Here is a 24,832-nt window from a genome sequence, read left to right as displayed (position 1 = left end):
GCTTGAAAATAATGCTCTGTTCCCTGAGAGCATCTGGGCAATGTTCCCACCCTCCAGAGCGTGGGTGTTGGCCATGCTTTCTGGATTCTGGTTGGAGGTCTCTCGGCTTGGGGTTTCACACCTAACTTCCAAGGCCACTGGGTTGGCTACTCTGCTCCCTTGGCTTTAGGTAGCCCTATCCTCCTAGTCCACCTGAGCGGCGACTATTTCCCCTCGACCCTGGCAGACACCATTCTCCTGCCCCTTGAGCATGGCAACCCCACTCCCTCAGCTTTGAGCAGCAGACCAATCCTCTTGACACAACTGAATGGCAGCCCCACATGTCAAAACCGAGATGCTGGAGATTTAAGTCTTTGAAACCTAGGAGGGTGTGTCTGCACCCTTTGAAACCCAGGAGTTCTTGGCTCCACCATTTGACAATCAGTCAGCCCTGGTTCTGCTATTCCTTCCAACTTTTCTGCTGATCTCAGAGCAGCTGCAGGGATTATTCTTCTTTTGGAGGACAACAGATGTAGCTCCTCTGCCCACTTTCTTGCCTGTAGAATTCCAAGAGGCAGAGGGCTTTCCTTTTGCAGCCACATCCTTGACAAACATTCTAGGACACGTGTCCTTAGTTTGTTCAACAGAATTTTCCAAACCTTTAAGTTCTGTTTTCATGTTGCACAGTTCACTTTTAAGTCCATCTCTTTCCTCTTGCATTTTACTATTAGCAGTAGGAAGAAACCATGTGACCTCTTTAAGACCTTGCTTAGAAATCCCCTCACCCTTCTATCCCAGGTCATCAGTTACAAGGTCTGCCTCCCACAGAACATTTGGACATAATTGAGGCAAGCTCCTTGACGTTGCCTAAAAAGAATTAGTCCTCCTCCATCGTCCAATCACATGTTCACCTTTTAAAGCACTAGCAGAAGCACATTTAATGTCCACATGTCTAGCAACATTCTGTTGATGGCACCATATGTATTCTCTAAAATGATGGAGAATTTTCTATGGCTCACCTCACTTCTTTCTGAGCCCTCACCAGAATTGCTTCTGATGTCCATAGCTCTACCGACCTTCGCTTGAAGACCATCTAGGCTTTGACTATTACGCACATTAAAACTCTTCCAGGCTTTTCCTATTACCCAATTCGAAAACCACTTCCGCATTTTAGATATTTTTTAGAGCAGCATCCCACTGTCCCATAACAAATTCTTAGTTGTCTAGTGTTGATATAACAGAAATAACACAAGTGGGTGGCTGTAACAAACAAAGCTATTTTTGCAACAGTTTAGGGAGCTGGAAGTTCAAATTCAGGACACCAGCTCTAGGGAAGACTTCCTTTCTCTGTGGCCTCTGAGGGAAGGTCCTTGTCTCTTCTCAGCTTCTGATCTCTGTTTCTTGGTTATCTTCATGTGGTGTGGCATCTGTCTTCCCCCAGCTCTGCTCGCCTGCTTGCTCAATCTAATTATTTTGCATCTCGAAAGAGACTGACTTAAGACATACCTTACACTGATATTGCCTCATTAACATAACCAAGAAACCCCACTCCCAAATAGCACTATATCCACAAGTATAGGGATTAAGGTTTATAACACATCCTTTGGGGGGATACAAATTCGATCCGTAACAGGAAGTATAAAACATTTTCTCCTGTGGGTCTCACCTCTCGTTTGTCTCCTTGTTCTACGAAGCCTGCCTGCTTATGTCTGTGTGTCACTTCTGCAGGGGTGTTTGCCGTTCTGTACACGGTGGTCGCTTCCATGACAAAGCCCTTCATCTACAACTTGGTGAACAAAGGCGTAAAGGGAGCCCTGCAGACATTTCTCTACAGTGAGAGTTCCTGCCAGAGACACGGCCAATGTCCTGTGCTGGACACATGTGTCCATGGGTGATGGAACAGAGCAGTTAATAGTGTGAACTGTTAGGTTTTCCTTTCCTGGCTTAAAAATCTTGATGCCACCTTAATAGAAGGTGGTTTTGAGAAATATGCTTAGCTCCCCTGTGCCTCAGTTTCCTCATCTGGGAAAGAGAGGCTATGACAAAGTGTGCCACATGTGGTTGATATGAGGATTAAATGAGCTAATATGGTAAATCACCAGCACAAGAAATACCACGTGAAGTTCCAAGTAGATGTTGGCTATTGTTATGTAAAAGGGAAGGTTTGATGTGTCCCTGGATTTTGTCCCATACGGTTAGGCCAGTTTTTGGCCACGTGCAACGGCTTCCACCAGGGCTGCATACCCCAGGATGCATGTAGGATGTTCAGCAGCCTCCTTGGCCTCTAAAACACTAGAGTGTATTAGCACGTGCCTCCCTCGCAGTGTTTCCAGATATTGCCAGATATCCTGAGGTGGAAAATGGTCCCCAGTTGAGAATCACTGATGTAGGGGGAGTGTCTCCAAAACAGAAAGAAAACATTTCATAAGGCTATAAAGAAATAAATGGGGACTATATACTTGTCCCATCTGGGAATCTTGGGAAATATGATTAGGGACTGGACTTGTGTTAAAATAGTAGCAGGAATGGAGACTTCCAATTTTCCTAGATTCGTACTTTCTACAATTCACTTCCCTTTTTTTTTTTTTATGGTGCCTTTCTAATCTTTGGCTGAAGAGTGAACCTGAGGAGTGACTTCAGTACTGAGTTAAAAGGCTGTCTGGGGGCCATACTCTCAGGGTTTCTCAGTCTCTGTCAGACCAGTAAGTCTGGTTTTCTCTTGTGAGTTTGGATTTTGTTCTACTTTTTCCTCCAGCTCTGTCTGGGATCCTCTATTGTGATCCCTGTCAGAGCAGTCGGTGTTGAAATCAGGGCACCATCTGGTTGTGCTGGACTATCTGGTGGAGGCTGTGGTAGTTATTCATTAGTGCTTTGAACTAATCTTTACCTTGTGTCTGTGGTGTTCTTCATTATTCTTTGCTCCAGACAAGGTGAGAAAAGTGGAGCATCTTAGATGGCCACTCACGAGCTTTTAAGACCCCAGATGCTACTCAACAAAGTAGGATGCAGAACATTTTCGTTTTAAAGTGTGTTATGCCAATTGAGCTAAATATTAATGAGTCAGTGGTCCCTAGCCCTCAGTCCGGTAATTCGGTCCCTCGGGGAATTTGGATTTGTCTATGAAGTTTCCATGACCTTGGCTTGATCAAGTTCTGCTGACTTCCCCAGTATTCCCTAGTGCCTTAGCCTTCATCAAAGCTACCTCTTAACTATTCACTAGTGTTTTTCTCTCCTTCCTCGCCCTTTCCTTGTAACCATCAGAGATCGTTTCTGTGTTTAAAACTTCCTATGAGTTTTTGTAATAGTGGTCTCCTACAGTATTCGTCCTTTTGTGATTGACCCATTTCACTCATTAAAATGCCCTCCCAACTCATCCGTATTGTGACATGTTTCGCAGATTCATCATTCTTCATTATTTTTGCATAGTATTCCATTGTGTTCAGGTACCATAGGTTGTTTACCCATTGTCATGGGTTGAATTGCATCCCCCCCAAAATATCTCTCAATTTCGATAGGCCATCATTCCCTTGTATGATTGTCTACCATTTTATCTTCTGATTTCTCTAGGTGTTGTAAATCCTATCACTATGATGTATGAAGCTGAATTAGCGGCAGTTACATTGATGAGGTCTACAAGCCTAGGTAGTGTCTTAAGGCGATCTCTTCTGAGATATAAAAGAGAGAAACCATCAGAGAGAGATGGGGATCTCATATCGCCAAGAAAGCAGTGCCAGCAGCAGTGTGTGTCCTTTGGACCTGAGGTTCCTGCACTGGGATGCTCCCAGACCAAGGCAAGACTGATGACAACACAGAGAGAAAGTCTTCCCTTGGAGATGACAGTGCCTTGAATTCAGACTTCTAGCCTTCTGGACTGTGAGAGAATAAAATTTCTCTGTGTTAAAACCATCCACTTGTGGCATTTCTCTTATAGCAGCACTAGATGACTAAGACATCCATTCACCTGTCGATGGGCACTTAGGTTATTTCCATCTTTTTGCTATTGTAGACAATGCTGCAGTGAACATGCGTATGGGTATGTCTATTTGCGTGATGGCTCTTATTTCTCTAGGGTATATTCCTAGGAGTGGTATTGCTGAATCCTATGGTATTTCTATTTCTAGTTTTTTTATGGAAGCACCAAATCGTTTTCCAAAATGGTTGTACCCCTTTACATTCTCACCAGCAGTGCATAAGAGTTCCACTGTCCCTTGTCTTAGTCATCTAGTGCTGCTATAACAGAGATACCACAAGTGGATGGCTTTAACAAAGAGAAATTTATTTCTTCACAGTAAAGTAGGCTAAAAGTCCAAATTTGAGACGTCGGCTCCAGGGAAAGGCTTTTACTATCAGCCTTCTCCTCAATCTATCCCAGCTTTGGAAGCCTCTCTGAGCAGGGACCCTGGGTCCAAAGGACACGCTCTGCTCCCGGCAGTGCTTTCCGGTATGAGGTTCCCCTGTCTCTCTGCTCACTTTTTTCCTTTTATCTCTCATGAAAGGTGGTGCATGCCACACCCCAGGGAAACTCCCTTTTCATTGGATCAGGGAGGTGACCTGGTAAAGGGTGTTACATCCCACGCTAATCCTCCTTAACATAAAACTACAATCACAAAATGGAGGACAACCACAGAATAATGGGAATCATGACTTAACCAAGTTAATACATTTCCGGGGGGACATAATTCAACCCATAACATCCCTGCAACCTCTCCAGCATTGATTTTTGGGTTTTTGTTGTTGTTGTTCTTACGTGCCAATAATGTTGGGGTAAGAAGGTAGCTCATAGTTTTCTTTAACTTAATGTGGTTTAGGTTAAAGTTTACACATCAAGTCAGTCTCTCATACAAAAAGCTGTGCAGACCTTGCTATGCAGTCCTAGCTGTGCTCCCCTTAACGAGACAGCACATTCCTCCTCTCCACCCTGCATTCCCCGTGTCCATTCAGCGAGCTCCTGTCCCCCTCTTCCTTCCCATCTCGCCACCACACAGGAGTTGCCCACATAATCCTATGTGTCTGCTTGAGCCATGAAGTTCACTCCTCAGCAGCATCATTGTCTTATAGTCCAGGCCAATCGCTGTGTGTAGAGTTGGTTTCGGGAATGGTTCCAATCTTGGGCTATCAAAGGTTCGGGGACCTTGGCTGTCAGGGTCCCTAGGTCTCAGGCAGACCATTAAGCCTGGGCTTTTTATGAGATTTGAAGATCTGCATCCCACTATTGTCCTGTTCCATCAGGTATTCTCTGTTGTGTTCTCCCAGGGCAATGATCACCAGCAGCTGGGCACCATCTAGTTCTTTGAGTCTCAGGCTGGTGGAGTCTCTGGTTTATGTGGCCCTGTTTCTTGGGCTCGTATTTCTCTTGAGTCTTTGGTGTTCTTCATTCTCCTTTGCTCTATGTGGGTTCAGACCAATTGATGCATCTTACATGGCCGCTTCCTAGCGTTTAAAACCCCAGCGGCCTCTCACCAAAGTGGAATGCAGACTGTTTTCTTAATACATTTTGTTATGCCAATTGACCGACACATCCCTTGCAACCATTGTCTCCAGACACCTGTCCTTACTACTCTGGCCTTTGAAGCTTTTGGTTGTATTGAGGAAATTCCTTTTGCTTTACTTCAGTTGTACTTCCCGTCGCCTACATTTTTGTCTGCTGTCTAGTTAGTGAATATCCCTCTCTCCCTGCCTCGCTGTAGTTTTGATTTGCATTTCTTTAATGGCAGTGATGGTGAGCATTTTCTCAATCCTGTTAGCTGCCCCACATTACCGTTATTAATGAAATTCTGCAGCTTTGGAAGTTATCAGAAATGAAATGGAACTCATAAAGATCAATATCCTAGGTTTTACTGAGCTGAAATGGACTGGTATGGGACACATCAGACATTCGTATGACCAACTATGCCAGGAATGACAAATTGAAGAGGAATGGAATTGCATTCATGATCAAAAAGAACATTTCAAGATCCTGCATTACAACACTGTCAATGACACCATAATATCCATATGCCTACAAGGAAGAACAGTGAATACAAATATTATTCAAATTTATGCACCAACAACTTATGCCACTGATGAAGAAATTGAATATTTATTCAACCACAAAGAGAAATGAAGTTCTGGTATTATATGCAAGGTGATCGATGAACCTTGAACACATATTACGAGTGAAATAAGCCAGACACTAAAGGACGAATTTCATACAATTCCGTTTATGTGAAATGTCCAGAACTGGCAAAGGCAGAGAGAACAGTTTATTATTAGTTACCAGGCGCTGGAGGGAGTAGAAATGGGGACTTATTGCTTGTTGGGTACAGAGTTTCTCTTTGGGGTGATGAAAAAAAACTTTTCTTATTCTTTAGGTGAAACATTACACCTTAAGTTAGTTTCTTATTAAGAAATTTACATAGATATTGTTTTGTGGCATTAGTTGGAATCCCCTGGGTTCCCTGTGTCCATTTGACCAATTTCCCTGTCCCTTCCTGCCTTCTCATCCTGCTTTTGGGCAGGAGCTACCTATTTGGTCTTATAAATCTAATTGAACTAAGAAGCACATTCCTCATGCTTATTACTTCCGGTTTTACACTCCTGTCTAATCTTTGTCTGATGAGTGGGCTTGGAGAATGGTTTCAGTTAGCAGTTTGCAGTGTGTCTGGGGGCCAAGGTCTCGGGGGCTCCTCCAGTCTCTATCAGACCATGAAATCTGCTCAAACATGAATCTGAGCTCTGTTCTACATTTTTATCCCATTTTGTCCGAGACTCTGTGTTGTGTTCCCTGGTAGGACACTCATTGCTGGCAGCCAGGCACCATCTAGCTGTTCTGGTCTCAGGCTGGTGCAGTCTCTGGTTCATGTACTCCTTTAGTACCTTGGGCTAAATTTTCTGTGTGTGTTTGGTTTTCTTCATTCTCCTTTGTTCCAAATGGGATGGGATGAAGAATTTTTGAAAGAGGGTTGATGGTTGCACAACATTGTGAATGTAACTAATGCATTTGTACACTTCAGATGGTTAAAATGGCAAAATTTATTTTTTACATGCATTTTACAATAGTTTTTAAATTCACTTATAAGAAACAAAAACAAATGATGTCTACTTAGTTCATACGAAAAAGATATAAGAAACTTCAATAGATTCTGCAGCCCCTGTTATAAAAACAAAACAAAAATGGGATGCCATAGTTTTCATAGTTTTGAAATTGACTTTGTTTTCAGAGACATGAGGATTTACTGAAAAATTGTGCATCAAGTACAGACTCCCCATGCATCCCACCTACACCCAGTGTTTCTCCTATTGTTAACATGTTGCATTCCTGTGGTGTGGGATATGTTTGTAACAACGGGCACATCAATAGTGAGACGTGGTTTGCAACTAAAATACATAGACTTCATCAGGGTTCACTCTTTGTGTTTATACTCCTATAGGTTTTGACAAATGCATACTGTCATCAGTCCATCATTACATTTCCTACAGAATAGTTACACAGTGGTAAAAATTCCCTGGGCTCCACCTATTCGTTCCTCCTGCCTCTCCCCAAACCCCTGGCAATCAATGATTTTTGTACTGCCTCTACACTTCATACTTTTCCAGAATGCCATAGGCTTGGGATCACACAGGATGTAGCTTTTCTAGACCGGCTTCTTTCACGTAGTGTGGATTTGAGATTCCTCCATAACTTTTCCTACCTTGATAGCTGAATTATTTTCATCACTGAATAATACACCGTTGAATGGATGTCTCACTATTTGTTTACCCATTTACCTATTCAATGACATTTTGGGTGCTTTCAATTATTGTAATTATGTAGAAAGCTGCTATAAACATTTGTGAGCAGGTTTTTATATGGATATATGTTTTTAACTCATGTGGGTAAATACCTAGGAGTGTTACTGCTAGATCAGAATGGGAGGACTGTGTTTAGATTTTGAAGGAACTGTCAGCTTATATTCCAAAGTGGAATTCCCATGGAATACAATTTTTTTCAAAAAACACTCTTAAACCAAATACAAGAAGAGTGTATTTCATTGTATACAAAATAACATCCATAAAAGTATTAACAAATGTAAAACCACATTTCCTCCTGGCTATTCCCTACAGGCTTATTTGTTATAGTCAAGGACTTTCCGAAAGGTAAAATTTAGCTTGGACTGAGAAAGTAACAAACACCGATGAGGACAAGCCCATAGTGAAAATGAAACTTTCATAGGCACAAAGGAATTCGAATGACCCCTTCTTGGAGGTAGTACTGCTTTGTTACACACTGAGAAACTTTGTTCTTTTATCACTGACTTTCAGAAATTTGCTGTTTGAAATTATAGAATTAAGGATGAAACACCCCCCTTTTGACAGAGTAGTCTCTCCACAGTGAGATGTTATATGTGATGTGAGGTGTGATGAACAGGGAAGGGCTTTCTCACGCTCCTTACATTCCTAAGTCCTCCACTATGAGTTTTTATATGTCTTGTGAGAGAAGAGCAAGTACGAAAGGCCTTCCCACATTCTTTACATTCATATGGCCTCTCTCCAGTATGAATTCTTCTATGTGTCATGAGGCCTGAGGACTGCCTAAAGGTTTTCCCACATTGCTTACATTCATAAGGCTTCTCTCCACTGTGAATTGTTATATGTGTGGTGAGGTTTGAGAGCTGACGAAAGGCTTTCCCACATTCCTTACATTCATAAGGCCTCTGCCCATTGTGAGTTCTTATATGGTTAGTGAGGTTTCCTGAGTGACTAAAGGCTTTCCCACATTCCTCACATTCATAAGGCCTCTCTCCACTGTGAGTTCGCATATGCAAGGTGAGGTGTGAGGGATCTGTAAAGGCTTTCCCACATTCCTTACATTCATATGGCCTCTCTCCAGTATGAATTCTTCTATGTGTCATGAGGCCTGAGGACTGCCTAAAGGCTTTCCCACATTGCTTACATTCATAAGGCTTCTCTCCACTGTGAGTTCTTATATGTGTAGTGAGGTTTGAGAGCTGATGATAGGCTTTCCCACATTCCTTACATTCATAAGGCCTCTGCCCATTGTGAGTTCTTATATGGTTAGTGAGGTTTCCTGAGTGACTAAAGGCTTTCCCACATTCCTTACATTCATATGGCCTCTCTCCAGTATGAATTCTTCTATGTGTCATGAGGCCTGAGGACTTGCTAAAGGCTTTTCCACATTGCTTACATTCATAAGGCTTCTCTCCACTGTGAATTTTTATATGTGTAGTGAGGGTTGAGAGCAGACTAAAGGCTTTCCCACATTCCTTACATTCATAAGGCCTCTGCCCAGTGTGAGTTCTTATATGCTTAGTGAGGTTTCCTGACTGACTAAAGGCTTTCCCACATTCCTCACATTCATAAGGCCTCTCTCCACTGTGAGTTCGCATATGCGAGGTGAGGTGTGAGGGATCTGTAAAGGCTTTCCCACATTCCTTACATTCATATGGCCTCTCTCCAGTATGAATTCTTCTATGTGTCATGAGGCCTGAGGACTGCCTAAAGGCTTTCCCACATTGCTTACATTCATAAGGCTTCTCTCCACTGTGAGTTCTTATATGTGAAGTGAAGTTAGAAGAATACCTAAATGTTTTCCCACATTCCTTACATTCGTAAGGCCTCTGTCCATTGTGAGTTCTTATATGTGTAATAAGGGATGAAGCCTGACTAAAGGCTTTCGCACATTCTGTACATTTATATGGCTTGTCTCCACTGTGAGTTTTTCTATCATTAGTGAGATGTGAGGAACACTTAAAGGCTTTTCCATATTCCTTACATTCATAAGGTCTTTCTCCACTTTGAATCCTTCTATGTACAATGAGCTTTGAGGATTGCCTAAAGTCTTTCCCGCATTCATTACATTCATAAGGCCTCTCTCCAGTGTGAGTTGTTATATGTGTAGTGAGGTATGAGGGCCAACCAAAGGCTTTCCCATGTTCCTTACATTCATAAGGCCTCTCTTCACTGTGAGTGCCTAAATGTGCAGTGAGGGCTGAGGAAAAATTAAAGGCTTTCCTAAATTCCCTACATTCATAGGGCTTATCTCTGTTATAGAAAAGGAGGGATAAAGGGTCACTAGAAGAACTTTCTTTATATTCACCGTTGTGCCCTCTCACATGTGTCCAAAAGGACGAGAAACTACAGAAATCTTTCCCATACTCATTACATTTATACTGATTGTCACTAGTGAGTGTTGTCACAGGATTCTTAAGAGTTGAGATACAAATGAAATCCTTCCCACATACCTCACATTTATGGGGTTTCTTGCCACTAAGAGGTCTCATAGGAGTGGTACCACCACAGGCTTCTCTACACGCAATAAACTGACAGGCATGGTGGTTATGTGATGAGGGATCCATGATGGCTTTTTCACAGTCAGAGCATTCAAAAGGATTTACTTCTGGAGGATTTCTTTTCTGCACGGTAAGATTTGGAATCCGCCTGAAGGTTTTCCCACACGGATTGTCTCCATTTTTTTCACGGAGGTGTTCTACTGTATGAATTCTGTTAAAAACAGGCAACATGTTGTTGGAAATCAATTATTTCCACTTCACCATTACCTAACAAAGCGAACATGCAGTTTTTCGCTTGACTTCTCTCCTGTTTCATACTTCAAATCATCTAGCAGAAATAGTACCATAATCGTCACTGCTTTTCTAAAATATGAGGCTTTCTGATCATTGTGTTTAAGTGAAATATGTTTCAAATACTCAATGTCTGACACACATTTATGAAAAGGTTGTGAAAATTCTCTGAACACGTAAGTTTTCAGCAAAGTTTATACATACACAATATACGTACACATATATATATATTTATATATGTATAAGCACATATCAGGGCTTCAAACTGGTTTGTATTGCTTCAACAATTGCCCACGTAAATAACGGCAGTGTTCGCGTTGGATATCTGTTGCCCATCGGATTTCAACCTGTGTTGGGAACAAACCACAGAGCCCTGAACAAAGATGGCAGCCAATCTCACAGCTTTCAATGTGCGTCGCTGTCCACAGTACTGTCAATAATCTGATCTGCATGAATTCGAAAAAGTGTCAGGAACCTGCTGCAGAACACTCAATAACAGGACTGTGACAAGCAACACACATTCAAAGCAGTGTAGTGGGACATCGTCTTTGTGCAGGGCACTGCCAACTATTCTCTGCTCAGGTCAAAATCCAACAGGCTATGCAATGTGTACACCATCCTTCTTTATGTTTGCAATTACTGAACTGTTCTGAAACAGTTGGAAGCCTTGGTATATACACATCAACATATGAATGTGTATTTTAACGTCATCACAACTTAGGATTTTCTCCAGAAGCACCGTTTTCTCTTGTTGGAATGACACTCACCTCAAGCGACTCTCTTGGTTTTTATGATCATCTTTCTTACTGTGTGATTCAGAGGTTTCTCCTAACATGGAGGACCAGGTGTTATTTTTTATGTATCCCACCATTATATCTTTGCTGGGTAACTTTTCTCCATCCTTAAGGTTTCCAAAGTCTGACCCAAGAATTCAAGTTGAGGTTCGCAATATGAAACAAATGGAAAGAAATTATTTGGGGAAAAAAGACCACTGTTAATAAAGACGTAGCCACATTTCACTGTTTCAGCACTTTACCAATGGTTTAGAAGCAGTTTACTAGGACATACTTCTATGAACTTTGACAGTGACGGAGACATGAACAAGCGTAGTTAGAGCTAAGTAGAAATATACTGGACACGATATACATGTAACATTAAAAGAGGAAAAGGATCCAAATAACTGCAGCTGTGAAAGGATTGCTAAAGTCAGAAAAGGAAGCTCAGGTTTCTGTGAAGTTGTGTCCCTGGGAAAACAAATGTGTAGAGCTGACATGGTGCTCAGGAAGAAACGCTTATCATGAGGGAAGACAGTGAAGAGTAATGAGGAGTTCCTTGACATTGAGGCAATACTTTGCTCTTCAGGGTCTCTGAAGATAGACAGGTGTGGGTTGATTTGCAGCAAAATAATCATGTCAAACTTGTAATCAACACAGTAATACTCTACACGGTCCCCAAATACAATACTCTCTGTGCCCCAAAGTGACCCCTAAAGCCAGTGCTTACATTTACAACACTTAAAGAGCCTCAAGGCTTTTAATTACAAGAGAAATGAAAACTAAGTATAATACATACTGCTTTGTGCTCACGGAAAGCCAAGATACATGAGCTCTGTGAGCCAAAGGACCATGCCTCCTTTATTTAATGATTTATTCTCATTCCTCAGCCCAAATTCTGGAGTAAACTTAATGAGTAAAATAGTTTTCTTCACTAAAGGAATAATAGAAAACCGAAAAAAAAAAAAAAGGAATCTGGTCCTACCTACTGAGGCCAGGTTTCTGAAGGTTTCGATCATCACATCTCTGTAGAGCTTCCTCTGAGTAAGATCCAGCAAAGCCCACTCTTCCGGGGTAAAGACCACAGCCACATCCTCAACAACCACTGAGTCCTAAAACGTTGACACATTCTGCATCAGCAAGGTACCATGGACTTCAGTGTGTACAAGAATGAAGGGTGAGGCTGACAGTCCTGGGGAACAGAGGATTCTTAGGGATTTGACACAAGGTTCTGTGTACTATCAAGGTCTACTCTAGGGTATGGCCATCAGCCTCGTCCCTTCACTAACTACATTCACTTCCTCACTGATGGCTTTCTGTCTCACGGACTTCCAGCACTGAAATTATCTCTCTACCGTTCGACTGTGACCAATTGCAGTCGTATTCTCCTCTCTCTTTACACTCTGGAATGGTTAGAAAACATAGCAGACATTAGAGAAATGCTCTCATTCAGATCTTCACTTCCTTGTGAACAAACAATTACCACTCCTTCCGTAAGCCCTACCAGAACACACTCAACAAAACATAAAGCACAGGGTGAAGACAGGATGATGTATACTAACTGGTAAACACTGCAGAAGGGCAGTTTTGCTTTTGTTTCTCACAACCATGGGAGGACCAGGGGCCAATTATCAACACACTGGCAACCCAAACACTGAGCTGGTCATATTTTCTTCAACTCTTGGAGATAAGCATGTGGCTGATTCAGGTCAGGAGACTCTCATTCAACAGAGAGCACCAAGGCCCAAGGTGGGAATGTGATAGGTCCACAAACACAGTCTAATGTTAGAAGATGACAAGGAGCAAAACCTCTGCAGAAACAAGGACAGCACGCCCTTGTGTTTCCTCAGTGACAAAAGGTTACCATTTCCATTTGGAAACCCTGGTGGCATAGTGGTTAAGTGCTACGGCTGCTAACCAAAGGCTCGGCACTTCAAATCCGCCAGGCGCTCTTTGGAATATCTATGGGGCAGTTCTACTCTGTCCTATATGGTCGCTAGGAGTCGGAATCAACTTGATGGCACTTGGTTTGGTTTTTGGTTGGGATGACTGTAAAACATGATGAACGTAATCAGTGTCACCAAACTATACATGTAAACGCTGTTGAATTGACAAAGATTTTGTTAGGTATAACTTCTACTACAAAAAAATTAATTTTATAAGTAAGCTGAAATGCAGATGGTTTACCGGTTAAATTGCCCGTGGAGCCTAGGAAATAGACTTACACACCAGCCTCTAGGGGCTGTGCTTTAGAATTCTCTCACATTCGCAGCCCCTGGAAGGCACCTAACCATGACTACCTGAACCCTGACCACTGGAAGCCCCTCGTCTGTAAGAGTGACCTTTCTGAAACAGCAGCAATCCGTTGGGTTTCTCGTGTCAAGAGGAGAGAAAAGGCTGCTAAAAGACGCCTTCAGTGCTGAAACAGAGTAATTTTAGAGAAAGAAGACTCCTCTTCTCAGGGAAATGGTGACGTGAGCAGCCTATGACATCTCTAATCTGTCCTGGTATGATCGGATGACAGCAACTTTGAACCAGAGCCCAAAGCCAAAGGTCTCCTCCACTGCAGTGGGCGAGGTTATATATTTTAAACTCATCAAAAACCCTGATATTTATTATAGAATAATGATGAAATGTCCCATGTACTGAGCAACTGTGATTTTTCTTTCATGACTCTTCTAAGCAGATATTATTTCAGACAGGTCATAGCTGAGTAAAGTTAGAGATGTTCATTTAATCACATCCTCAGTGTTTCCCACATGGAACTCTGCTGAGCCAGGATCACAATGCAGGTCAATTTCTCTTTAAAGTCTAAATTGCTGACAACTCCATTTCTGTCCATATGCATACAGTTTTGTTGTTATTTTTGCTGTTACCGTCCAATAACAGCATAAAAAAAAAAAAAAAAAAAAAAAGACCCAAACCCAGTAGATGATCTAAAGTCCTCTTGGATAATAGGAAGAGGAGACAAAGGTAAACATTCTATTCAATTCTTACAACCAGGACATACTTCTCCTGGCAAAGCCCTGTGTCTCAGACAAGACTTCTTCCCTCCAGACCCTTAACTGTGGCTACATTTATTCATTAAAATTCATTCAGGTCCTACTGATACAGAGGCTACCGCACATTGGCAAAGCAGCTACAGCAGTGAACAAAACGAACACCCCGATGAACATGGATAGTAAATTCTTTGAGTGGGGACAGTAAATTTAAATACATAAACATGTATATATAACTATCATGTGGGAATGTGTTGTATAAAAGAATTCAGGTCTCTGAGAAGAAACCGTTCTAGAAGGAGGAAACAGCCAGAGCACAGGTCAGAAGGTGTGAAGGTGTCTTGGATGTCTTAGGAAGAGCCAAAGGCCCCGCGTGGCTGGAGCCGAATGCAATGCAGAGGAAAAACCGTCTTAGGAATCTGGAGGGGTGATTGGGGTCAGTGGGCTTATCATGTTCGGGGGAACTCGTTGGCAACTGAAAAGAATCTGGCTTTTAATCTTAGTGAAATGCTGAGTAATTTTACACTTTTGAGCAGTGGAGGAAACTGGTATGATACCTCTCAATCCTTTAAAGACTCAAAGTGCTCCAGTGCCTAGGGGGACTCAAGACCACTGTTCAGAGACATGGGACAAGGATGGCTCTAGAGGGTCGGGGCTCAGCCTCCACAGCCAGAGCTCCTCTGTCTTCAGATTCAGGACAGAAGACTCTGTCATTCAACACAGAACACCAAGAACCGGGACGGGGGAGGGGGGATATTAACACCGTGTGATGCTACCTCTGAGAGTCACATAAGGAAGCTGACACCAGGTATTCAAATCTTCAAATGCCATGTATGTAAGGATGAAGGGCCCAGAGACAGTGGAGCAAGGTATTAGGGTGCCTCCTAGGGCTCAGTTCCTCAGCCTCCTCTGTCACTGTCTTCTTCACTGAAACCACAGTCCCGCAGCACACGGCTGCTTCCCCAACAATTCAGATCCAGCCTCACCCACATAATGCTAAGGATAACCCAGTTCTGCGTAGAACTCACCATTTTCTTCTCCAGCTTCTGGGAGTCTATGGAATGACGTCTCTGACCCCAAGAAGCCACTTCCAGGAAGAGGGACAGGACTGGAAGCAGAGGCCTGGGCAGTCTGGAGGCAGATGAATAATGTTTGGTCCACACACCAGTGACAGCAATTGAAATCCTTCCCTGTGATTGATGGATGTGCCAGATGGTCGCCTGAGGTCCCCAGCTGCCTGGACTGGACTAGTCCTCCCTGCACCACACCTGAGGTCTGAAATGGAAGAAGGATGGGGAAGAAACAGTGTGGAGGAAGCACGGACTGACAGGCCTTTGGCCTCCTCCCAGGCTCAGGGCAATGCTCCACCCTGAGGGCCTTTACACTAAAGGCAGAACAGGCTCCAGCCCCCAGAGGACACACCCGCATTCTTCAGGAAGCTCCACAGGCCTCTCCTTTCTGCAACAAGATCACACATGGAGGAATTTACCTCTCCCACAGCATGAGAAGCAACCAGGCCTGGCCAGGCTACAAAACTTGAACCTGATTTCCTCCAGGGACTTAGGGATTCAATGTTCAAGTTGTGGGCTTACCTATGTACCTTTGTTCCTGGTGTCAGATGTCACTGTTATCTGACATTAACATGGATGAAATTTTAAGAACATACTTTTCATATATTGACAATGAACTCATCCTGGTTCATTTATTTTTAAGTTATGTGCTGTAAAAACCTTCCACTGTGGCTTCCTAAAACTTTTTCATCTCACTTATGACACTGTAATATCTGATCAGTATTTTTTCTGTTCCTTTGGAATTAACTAACATTTCTTTCTGCCCCTTGACTTGTCTCGTATTTTTTCCCCCTTCATTTTCAAACCATGAGAACACCACTCACTAAGATTTTGAGAAATCTGGGGGGATTCCTGAACACTTTTTCTTCCTGATATAGATCAACAAATAAATCAGAAAATCTTTATGCTTTCACGAAGGACCCGTCTCGTACTTCACTTCCTGTTTCTTTTCACCCTGCTCCCTCTCCAGCTTGAGTCCTATTTCATTTCTTGGTCTCACTGTCAATGAATTCTCTGTTGCAAGATCTTTACACCAGTGTCTCCCCTCTACACGTTATCCTTCTTTTTTTTTATTTTCTGTATACAGCTCGCTAATTTTAATTCACATCATTATTTCTCGACTAGTATTTCCAGCATAAACCACGAGCTTGTTCAGTATGTGGAAAACTCAAGTCCCATCCCAGAATTTCTCAATCGAAATTTGCATTTCAACCAGATCCGGGGGTTATGCACATTGACAGTCAACCGTGAGAAGCATTCAGTGATGTACAGGAATGAGCAGTCTATGAAGGGATGCCCTTTATCCATCCACACCTCTATTGTATCACTGGCTATCTTCCTGATTCACAATCAATCTGCGCGTCTAGGCCTCCTCACAGTCCTCCCTAATTTGTTCATAACAAGCTCCTGCCTGACATCATTCAATCATCGTTGTCACTTCCAAATTCTATCTGCGGCATAGGAAATGCTCAGTGCCCATCAGTGGCTGTCCATGGGCCTTCCAAAAGCCCAGAGTATTCAGCACGGTTCTAAACGATCTGTTCCAATCCAGCTCACACAAACCTCACCACTCACTTGTTGTTTTCTCTGCTTTAATCATTTCTGACTTCCATCAATGAATAGATAATACTGGGTTCTCTGCTGTCTCAGGGATTTACACATTTATTTTTCCCAACTGAAATACTCTTTCCACCCCCACCCATACAAAATGGTATCAGCTCTACACAACACTGCATGTAGCTAAAAAAAAAAACATTTTCTGAATCTTCACTGAGATAATTTCCCTTTTCAAGCAGTTGCACCTCACTCTCGGGTTAGGTCTTTTTAATACAGATATCACATATCCTTAGTTTTTCATTCTTTCTTTAAAACTGTCTCCCAAGCTAGATGATAAATCTATGGGCAGACACTCTGTATTTTGTCTTCTTGTTCCTTCTGGCCTTTGACACTGATCATTGAGGACACACACAGATTATTACCTGTTATATATAGTCTTCAGCAGCACTATCCAAGAGTACTTTATGTGAAGATAGACATGTTCTGTTTCTGTACACTCCAATATGGTAGGCACTAGGCCTATGTGCCTATTCACCACAGAACATATGACTAGTGCAAAGAAGGAACTCTACTTTGAGTTTTAATTACTTTTAATTGAAATAGCAACACACAGCTAATGGGCATCACACCTCTAGTGAACTCACCAGACCCTTAAGCAACCAACAGGGCAGAGAGGGCATGAAAGCTGCCAGCAGCACAATGCAGAGCTTCATAGTTTTGGGCTTGCTAAAAGTCTGTCACATAGGGAAATGGAACATTGCACTCAGTTTGCTTTTACTTGCATCATGAAGGTTAATGTCAACCTCAACTGGATTTACCTCGTTCTGAAAACCTCAATGACATTTAAACATAGAAATGAGTGGGAATAACTGAGGGGACAGGAGGGGCACTTTCTGCAGAGGTGACATTTGAAGTGAGACAAGAATTATAGGAATTATTGGGTTCCTAGAGTTTAAAAGTTTTCCTCTAATCAGCAGAAATACTTGGTGCGAAGGCCGAAAGGCAGGGAAAATGTTGACATGTCTGAAAAAGATTTTTCTAAAAAGATGTCAAGAGCCTATGAAATATGAGGGTGTTCTCAATTTAAGTCAGATGTGGAGGGTCTTGCCAGAGAGGGTAAAATATGTGGATTTTTTCTGGATGTGATTGAGAGTTGGCTTGGTTTACATTGTTGATATCTGCCTCTTGCTGCTGGGTGGAGGCTGTAACTTCCTCTGAAAAGAGAAATAGGAGAAGAAAGTTCAGAGCTGCCTTCCTAAGGGAGCTCCCCTCTCACGGTAGCTTGGACTGTTTCCCTGAATGCAGTGAATGAATGAAGGCTGGTGCAGCTTACCGGCTGGGAAAGCCAGGTGAGAAGTAGATTTGTTCAGGTGAGATTTTAAAAGCTCTGTCTTGGACACGTTAGGTTTCAGAGCGTTACAGTCCTTAGTGTTCCAGGTGGGCTATGGGAAGGACTTGGTGTCTGAGTCCATTGGTACCCAGGAGCCTGAATCTCATCCTGTGGGCCGTCTTCTGCTGGCCACGAACAATCACACTGTGTCCTCTGAAACAGGCTGCATTCCCACTTCTGAAGCTGCAAGCTAAAGGAGAGGAAGAGCAGAGTGTTGGCACGGATGAGGCCTTTAGCAAATAATTAATGGCTCCTGGCACAGATTCTAACGTCTGACAGCAGACATTTGGTTTCTGTACTAAGGGACTGGACAAGCTTGATGCAGACCAGGGGCTGGTAATTACAGTCAACTTCTGGATGAAAAGCTTCTTTTTTTCTGCTTGACTTTCAAGGCTGTGTGAAGACTTCTCCTGAGTGAAGACATCCCTTATTTTAACTGAACCACTGCTTATAGTTGTACACGTTACAGTGAATTCTTTAGATCTTTGTAAACACTCAGGCGTATTTGGAAGAAGCATGTGAACCTGCCTTTTTGGTAACTTTGAAAAACGCCAACAGGGAACTTCATGTGGTTTAACCTGTTTCGTTGAATAAGAAATTAAATGACTACCGTGTGTGTGTGTGTGAGAGAGAGAGAGAGAGAGAAGAGAATCTAATAAAATGAAGAAAGCTTTCTTCGCTGGAAAAAAAAAAAAAAGCCGATACTGTCATGGTATCTGAGGAGCATTTCTTAGATTCTCACCGAGGAAAACTCAGTAGTTTTGAATGAAGGCTTGAATTTGACATGAAGTAACATGACAACAGTCATGTCTCCAAAGGAAAGTCCCATCCAGAATGGGAGTACTCCTAGAATATCTATCTCTAGAGAAGGAAAATAGGAGGCACCACATTATTCAACACCATGTTGAGATTAAAAGTGCTGTTCAAAAATTGGTTTTACTGTACGCAGTTTTACAGTTTTTGACTCATACTATATTTTTACAATTTAAAAAAAGAAGCACGTTTATTTTCTCCACACACTAGCTTTCAACAATGGATTCTGAGCTACAATAGCAAAAAGCTCAAGGAATAAAAGACAAAACAGATCAATTAAGACTCTCAACAAAGGGAAGAGACAATCTACAGAATGGGAGAAAATACACTGAAACCTGTGAGAGCTGGAATTTGACAGGATTGCCTTCTTTTTCTGGGTCTTGCAATTTTTCCGCCTTTTACGCAGCGCAGCCTTGCCACTTTTTGGTCACTTCTTTAATGGAAAATATTTGAGTTTTCCTACTCTGACAGGTTTCCACCTTAGAGGTTCCAGCTTTCACAGGTTTCACTGCATTTGGGAATCATACATGCCATAAGGGTTTAGTATCCAGGACAGAGAAAGACCTCCTAAGTGTCAGCAACAATTATAAAATTGGGCAAAAAACTGAAGGAGACATTTCACCAAAGATGATAAGCAAATGGTCAATAAACACATGAAAAGATGATGAATGCCCTTGTCATTAGGGAAATGCAAACCCAAACCACAAGACACACCACCTCATCCCTAGGAGGATGGCTACTATCAGAAACAACAAGAGTTGGAGAGAATATGAAGAAATTGCCGGAGGGTTGCAAAATGGTTCAGCCTCTGTGGAAAAGTGTGCCTGTTTTTCAAAATGTTAAACATACGAATAGCCTATGACCCAGAAATTTCCATTTATAGGAGCGCAGATGGTGCAAATGGTTAAGTACCCGCTTGCTAATCAAAAGACTGACAGTATGAACAACAACAAAAAGAGCAGATGTTGAGGCTGCTGATGAACAACCATATACCTCATGGGACGTGGTTCCTTGCTTTGGAGGTTGAGGGTTACGCTTTCATGGGACATCCCAGTTAACTGGCCTAATAACGTGTTGAGTGATTTAACCTCCTAGTTCACTGTGTGGTGCCTGGGGTCTTACAAGCTGCCATCCAAGGCACAAAAGTTGGTCTGTATTCACCTGGAACAATCAAGGAAAAAGTTGAGTCAGGAAAAGGAGGAGGATAAGGAATGTGTGGTAACTGCCTCCATGAACAGCTGCCTCATTGGCCATGAGAGTAGAAGAACAGGAGAGTGCCTGGCTGCCATTACGGAATATCTTCATCGAAACTTCTAGAGCAGAATCCTGATCTAAAGAGGGAAAATGCACAACAGAATTTCAAATTCTTATGGACTCCAGGCTTCCTGGAGCCATGAAGGTTGGATGAACCCCTGAAGCTATTGCCCTGCGATCATCTTTAAACCTTAAACCAAAAATATCCGTTAGAGTCTTCTTAAAATCGAACAATAGTTTAGCTTAAGTAGTAAACAATGAGCCTTGAGCATTCTGCTCTTTAGAAAACTGTCTCTGTGCGATCAAACTGACAACAGCAACTCAGAAGAGCTGACAGTAACCCTAGGGAGCACTGAGTTTATGTTAAGGGGAGAACAACTGAGAAAAGTTCAGTGAGAATGGTTGTGTGACTGGAAGAACATAATCAATGTCAGTAAACCGTACCTGTAGAAAATGTTGAATTGGTGTATGTTTTGCTGTGTATATTCTCCACAACAAAATTATAAAATTATGTAACTAAAGAAAACAAAAGTTGGCACTTTTCACCTGTGGCAAAGACGCCATGATTTGCTTTCGTTAAAATTACAGCAAAAAAACCCTACACTACAGCTCTACTCTGTCACGTGGTCTCACCATGAGTCTAAAATTACCTCAATGATACCTAACAAGTAGATACACAAAAGTCTTGAAAGTAGGGATGCAAACAGCTATTTTTACACCAATGTTCAAACACCACTATTCAAAATAGCAAAAAAGTGTAAAAAAAAAACAAATGTCCATCAACAGACGCATGGATTAAAAAAATAGAATATTATTCGGCCATAAAAAGAGATTAAGTTCTCATAAATGTTACGCTATGGATGAATCTTGAAAACTCTATGCTAAATTAAACAAGTCAGACACAAAAGTATAAATCTTGTACAATCTCACTTAAGTATCTGTAATAGCCAAGTATATAGAGACCAAATCGTTACTAGGGGAAGATGGGAGAGAGGAGGGGAGTTAATGCTTAGGCGACACTGACTTTCTTCTAATGGTGATGGCAAATCTTGGAAATTGATAGAGGTGATAGTTGCACAACATGGTGAAAGCAATTCACGTTGAATTCTGCATGTAAAAATGGTTGAAAAAGGAAAAAGACTTGTTATATTTATATTACCACACACACACACACAGGTACCATGAAATGACACTATTAAGAAGAAAGAAAGAAATTTAGTTTCTTGGTTGGAATGTAAGTGAAAGGAGGGAGCTTTAGATACTGTGAGGATATAGAGAGGAAAACTGGTATTTCTAAGATTTCACACCAACCTCAGGCTGTACTAACCTAAAGAAATAAAATCACATTTCAAGAACTGCAGTGTGTAAAGAATTGGTTTTTTAAGGTAATTAGATCTAGATCTCCTGGTTAATATGTGAAAAAAAGACTCCTTCCATAATAATAATTAAATATATATGTACACACAAAACAGGAACTATAATTCATAGCAACTTTAAAAAAGATTAAGCACTGGCACTCTCAATAATTTCTCCAACAGGACACTGAAATATAGACACTTGAAATTTGCTCCATAGGGTTTTCAGCGCTGTGACCTTTCAGGAGCACATAGACAGGCCTGTCTTTCAAGGCACATCTGGGTGAGTTCAATCCACCAACCTTTCCGCTAATAATCTGAACCTTTTCCGCCACCCAGGGCCGCCCTACTTCACTCTTTCACTGTGTAAAATAATTCTTATACAAGATGAGGGACCTTTTCAACACTGCAGTGTCGCTGACCCTCTAAGATCTGAAGTATATGGGTTAGTGGCGTTACAAGGGCCTCCCACCTTCCCTTCATTCCTAATTTTCACCGCTCTGACTCTAGGAATACGCAGGCTTTGTGCTCCAAGAAGCCGTGGACTTTTTAAGGACTGTGCTTCTTTGGTAGCAGAAACAATGGTTCTGAAACAGGCTGTCAGCCATAGTGGAAACCCCAGGCAACACCCCTCCCCCCACCCCCTTTGTCTTGCTAACCACAAGCTTGTTTTGAGCAGGAAGTCGCAGCACGTACTGGCTGGGTCCATTGACTAGCCCTAGTTACACCCTGAAGCATGCACAGATTGAAATCACATCCTTCACCTGACCCTCCCCCCACCCCAATATAGGCAGGGGAGGGCTAAAGGCAGAAGACTCCAGGTACCAAACCCAGCCCCTGAGGCCACTGGAAACAAGAAGCTCCCCAGCTCCCCTAGTCAGCCAGCACGTGGCCATAAGGTCACTAGACCCCAGGTGCTCCTTGTATGTGCAGACAATAAACTTGCCACTTTCTGTTGCCCTTGCAATCAGTGTCCATCTTATTTCAATTGGCTAATAAGACAGGGCAAGAACCCGAGTGGTTAGGTTACAGTTCAATTCCCAGTACCCAATCTAGCACAGACTACACACCCAGGGTGTGTCATCTCTATAAATCGTTCGTCGCCTGCATTAAGACCGTTCAGCAACATCACATTTTATATCGGACCAACTACGACTGGCTGTATGGTTTCTCACACAATCGTGATGAAAATTTCTGCCTTAACGCCCCAGGAATTCCTCGAAAGGTGCCTGTATTAAATGTTTTCCTCCTGAAACTGGGATAAACGTGCTCCTAAACGTACGTACTATTTCCAAGTCATGTTTGTTGATTGTTCATCAGTCCTAAATACATATACCCATTAAAGGAGGAGGTTATATTCCTCGCCACAATCTTCATTTCCCCGGGACCACTAATACTCAACAAAAGTCCTGCCTGATGAAGGACAGAAAAGAAAGAGGAGCCGTTTCAGGCAGGGAGACTGTGATCACTATGCCCCTTGAAGTAATAACAGATTTGCATTTGAGTTCAGACACTACCACTGAGTAGATATTTGTCTACGGGCGAGGTATTAAATTTCTCCGAGATTATTAGACTTCTGTAAAACGTTACAAACCGTCGCTCCCTGGCAGTGGTGTTTGGAGGCTCAGAGAAGGTCCCTTAGACGAAGTCCTCGACCCCGTGCCCAGTCCTCCAGAAACAGCTCAGTAAACGGTAAATATACGCAGGGGCCAGCAGTGACTGAGGGCTGAGGAGCAGCTCAAGGTAACCGCGCACCTGTGTCTCCACAACACGTGGGGACGCGCCATTCAGACGGCGGGAGCGACCCAAGACCCCAGGAGGCCCGGGACCCTGCATGTCTCCGCGTTTCCTTAGCAGCACAGGTCTGGGCGGCTCCCACCACCTCACCTGTCCACGCACCGACACACACAGGGAGCGACCCAGGTGCCCGGGAGACCCGGGACCATGCATGTCTCCCCGGCCCCTGAGCAGCACAAGTCTGAGCGGCTCCCACCACCTCACCTGTCCACGCACCGACACACACAGGGAGCGACCCCGGCGCCCGGGAGGCCCGGGACCCTCCATGTCTCCCCGGCCCCTGAGCAGCACAGGTCTGAGCGGCTCCCACCACCTCACCTGTCCACGCACCGACACACACAGGGAGCGACCCCGGCGCCCGGGAGGCCCGGGACCCCTCAAGTCTCCCAGCTCCCTCAGCAGCAGACGTCTGCGCGGCTCCCATGCCGCCCACCACCTCACCTGGCCACGCACCGACACACAGGGAGTGACCCAGGCGCCCGGGAGACCCGGGACCCTGCTTGTTTCCCAGCTCCCTAAGCAGCACTGGGGTGCGCTGGTGCCCACCACCTCACCTGTCCACGCAGCGACACACACACGCCTCCAGGAAGCCGTTGCTGCCACACACCGGAGGAACCGGTCGGACGGCGACCAAGGAGGCACACTTCCGCTTCCGGTGGGCAGGAGAAGCAGCACAAGTCCAATAGGAACACAGAAACTAGTGATTAATCTCATTCATTGGACATATGGGAAAACGTAAAACAAAATAACAACGAAAATATTCATGAATTTATCAAGCAAAGCAGGTAATATGGCCAGGTAGCATTCAAACCAAGAAAGCATTGAGCATTGAATATTTGTAATTTATTTGTCTAATAGAGCACACACGAGTAGGAAAAAAATAAGCATACAAAATCACAGCTGATCTTAGGTACAATCAGGTAGGTTCCAACTCATAGTGACCATACGTAGAACAGAACCAAACACTGTCCGGTCCTGCACCATCTTCACAACCATTGCTATTCTTGATCCCATCATTGCAGCCACTGTGTCAATCCACCTCATTTAAGGTCTTCCTCTCTTTCGTCTACTTTAACAAGCATGATGTCCTTCTCCAGGGACTTCTCCCTCCTGATAATGGCCAAAGTACGTCAGACGAATTCTCGCCATCCTCGCTTCTAAGTAGCATTCTGGTTGTACTTCTTCCAAGACACATTCCTTCGTTTTTCTGGCAGTCCATAGTACATTCGTTATTCTTCACCAACACGGCAACTCAAAGGCATCAGTTCCTGAGTCTTCCTTATTCA

General features: G+C 43.1%; 1 protein-coding gene across 11 annotated transcripts in view; it reads right to left on the bottom strand.

Moving 5' to 3' along the window:
- The window catches only part of LOC126069370 (zinc finger protein 208-like), a 464,532-nt gene that overhangs the window by 336,770 nt on the left and 102,930 nt on the right, over window positions 1-24,832 (bottom strand). For 4 of the 11 annotated variants that reach the window (XR_007515918.1, XM_049872688.1, XM_049872689.1 and 1 more), the window contains exon 6: window positions 8,685-9,272. Coding sequence is in view for 10 of the 11 variants with exons in the window: in XM_049872688.1 (XP_049728645.1) it covers window positions 8,685-9,272 (588 nt within the window). In the remaining variant the exon portion in view is untranslated. Of the gene's footprint in view, window positions 1-8,684; window positions 10,459-11,305; window positions 11,457-12,296; window positions 12,424-15,338; window positions 15,586-24,100; window positions 24,190-24,832 lie in introns of those variants that run through there. The other 7 variants (XM_049872693.1, XM_049872696.1, XM_049872695.1 and 4 more) reach the window with 4 other exon arrangements.

Source organism: Elephas maximus, chromosome X (assembly GCF_024166365.1).
Source record: "Elephas maximus indicus isolate mEleMax1 chromosome X, mEleMax1 primary haplotype, whole genome shotgun sequence".
Taxonomy (NCBI): domain Eukaryota; kingdom Metazoa; phylum Chordata; class Mammalia; order Proboscidea; family Elephantidae; genus Elephas; species Elephas maximus.
The sequence above is the reverse complement of the archived record's forward strand: the minus strand, read 5'-3'. Positions and strand labels throughout refer to the sequence as shown.